The 2,844-nt window shown below is 41.6% G+C and overlaps 1 protein-coding gene across 1 annotated transcript; it reads left to right on the top strand.

Moving 5' to 3' along the window:
* Positions 1-193: 193 nt before the first annotated feature.
* Positions 194-2,450, top strand: LOC103521364. Its single transcript, XM_008486475.1, has 2 exons — positions 194-1,333; positions 2,310-2,450. Exons 1-2 carry the CDS (start codon positions 194-196, stop codon positions 2,448-2,450), a joined length of 1,281 nt encoding a protein of 426 aa, XP_008484697.1.
* Positions 2,451-2,844: the final 394 nt, after the last annotated feature.

Genomic DNA, 2,844 nt, shown 5'->3' on the forward strand with positions numbered 1-2,844 from the left:
TTTATTCTCTGGTTACCTGAAATACTCGCATTTCAGATCATAAATAGGTATTTCAGATTTGTTTATAGTTTGAACTTAGATTTTTTCTTCTCATATGATACTTATACCCACACACTTAACGTAGTTTTTTTTTTTTTTGCTCACGGTCAACCCTCTTTTAGAATTTTACTGTTGCCTACTTATTCATTGAAAAATGTCGTCTACTGATCAGGAAAAGTTAGAGAAATTTCTCAAACGTAGGGAAAAGATTTTCGCCCGTATGCAATCGTTGTTTGACTCTTCCGCATTGGACCTCAAGATCAAGGAGAATCTAGCTGCCTTTTTGGTTCGTTATGATAGGATCGAATCTCACTATGCAGATTTTGATGCTGTTCAGGAAGAGATATTTCTCATATGTCAGAAACTTTCAGATTCGACAACACAGAAGTCCTCGGTGGCTCAGGGAATTGCCTTTGAAGATCTTTACTATAAGGTTAAGGCCTGTGCTATGATTAATAATCTTAAAACTTCACAGGAGAAACTAGCTGAGATGGCAAGTACCAGTACCGCTGCCACACCGTCGGTGTCAACCCCTCCTGTCGCATCACCCCGCTTACCTAAATTAGAAATCCCAGTATTTCATGGTGATCTGCATGAGTGGCCCAATTTCTTCGGGTTGTTTGATTCGACTATTGATAAAAACAAATCGCTTTCTAATACTGAAAAGTTTCAATATCTAAAGACTTTTCTAGGTGGTCCCGCTCTTTCTCTTATTGAATCTTTACCGCTCTCTGGGGCGAACTATACTATCGCTTACAAAACTGTTGTTGAAAGATATCAGAACAAGCGCAACCTAGGCGCTTTCTATTTGAATAAACTCTTCTCGTTTCGTCCGCTGTCGTCAGATTCTCTTGAAAATCTGAGGAAACATTACGATTGCTTTAATACAAACTTTTCCGCTTATGGTGCCATCGGTCTTCGTGAACCCGCTGATTATTTTGCTATGCATCTTGCGTTACGTGCGCTTGATACAAACACCCGCCAACGTTTTGAGGCCGAGTTCAGTCTGAACGAGGTACCTACGTTTCAACAATTGATGTTGTTTGTACAAAAGCAATGTCATATTCGTGAGATTAGTCAAGATACTGAACAAATGCCGCAGATTTCGCATCATAGAAAACCCGCCGCGTCATCTCATCCGCATCCTAACAGTATGAGACCTACTCGTAATAATTTGGTGTCTACTACTCAACAGAATTTTCCATCCGTTTCATGTCCCTTGTGTAAGGAAGGTCATAGGTTGTTTCAGTGTTCCGCGTTTCATGCTATGGAGCCGACCAAGAGATATGAGACTGTAAAATTACATAAGAAATGTTTCAACTGTTTAGGAAACCATGTTATGTCTGAGTGTAGGTCTGTGTCGCGTTGTTCCAAGTGTCAGAGCTCTTCTCATCATACGTTGTTACATTTTACAAAACCGCCCGCTCCGCAACCCCCAAGCGTCCCCCCTGGTCCGTCTCCTGCTACAACACTCACCTGTCACACCGGTGAGAAGTCTACCGTTTTATTAGCAACCGCGCAGGCACGGATTCAGGATGCTTGTGGGCATTTTCAACCTATTCGTTTATTGATCGATCCTGGATCCCAGATAAGTTGTATTAGTGCTAGTGTTGTTCAGAAACTGGGACTGAAGTGTTCATCATCTCGCACGAATATTTCAGGTATTGGCAATGAACATACGTTTCAGAGTAGAGGTAATGTTCTGTGTAGGTTAACTCCCGCTCAGGTCTCGTCACTGGAAGTTACTACAGAGGCTGTCATCTTGTCTAAAATCTCATCGGACTTACCTTCTGTTAGTTTGCCGTTAGTGTGGGGAAAACATATCTTTCTATTTGCTCGCTGGATAAGGATTTCAGAAATCTCTCGCGCTGATTTGTTCCTTAGGGTGTGAGTCGTCTATCACATTTCTAATTATAAAGGTCTTTGTGCATAAGGGTGAACCATGGTCACGCGTGTGAAACGGTTTTCAGGCTTTGAGGTATCCATGGGGAAAGGTTCTGTTTAGCCTTTTGTGAAACATATATGAATGTTGTGTTGTTTGTTTTTCGTTTGTTTCTATCTGGTAACGTTTCTTTTGATTTTGTCTTTATTTTAAATGTGAATATAATGTTATTGTGTTCACGGAGTACGAGTGAGGAAGGGTCGTTAAACATGTGTGCTATGCCTTTCAAGGGGCAGAACAGACGACGGTAGCGTTTATAGAATATTGTTGAAAGTTTTTCTTTAGTTGATCTTTCCGCTTGATACACAACCGCGAACTCTTCATGCAGTATAAGAAATTGATGGATGGTATTGGAGTTGGGATCTGTGGGGTAGATCGATCGTTCTACTACTGTGTACCGCACATTGTGTCATCCAAGGATTGTCTCCTATTTGTACCGCCCCACTGTGTCGTAGGATTAGTTCTATAATATTGTACCCGCACCATGTGTTCATTAAAGATTAGTGTTTCATATCTTGTACAGACATTGTGTCATCAAGGAATCTATTTCATATCTTGTGCAGACACCTTGGTGTTAAAGGGATCTACGTTCGTCCTATATTGTTACCGCACTTGCTGTATAAGGGAATCTAGTAGACTAAACTGCGCGTCGCCTACTGTTTTCGACTCTCTGTAAAGGAGCAAAAGGAGGATGAATCTAGACTCTGTTAGATGACAATGAATGCTTGTCTCTCATTGAGTTGGTCTACTTCGTTAGACATTCCGGTTTATTTGAGCTCGGCTGGCATGAGGCGCTCTTGTGCAGGATGTTGACGCGGCCGAGTGCTTAGAGTTTCTGGTAATGTTCGTACGCCACATAGCGA

The sequence above is a fragment of the Diaphorina citri genome, unplaced genomic scaffold (genome assembly GCF_000475195.1).
Source record: "Diaphorina citri unplaced genomic scaffold, Diaci psyllid genome assembly version 1.1 scaffold5084, whole genome shotgun sequence".
Classification (NCBI taxonomy): domain Eukaryota; kingdom Metazoa; phylum Arthropoda; class Insecta; order Hemiptera; family Psyllidae; genus Diaphorina; species Diaphorina citri.

Coding starts and splice junctions, on each gene's coding strand:
- LOC103521364 (XM_008486475.1), top strand. CDS start 194: ATGTCGTCTACTGATCAGGAAAAGTTAGAGAAATTTCTCAAACGTAGG. Junction 1,334..2,309: donor CGACCAAGAGATATGAGACT/GTAAAATTACAT, acceptor CTCTTCATGCAG/TATAAGAAATTGATGGATGG.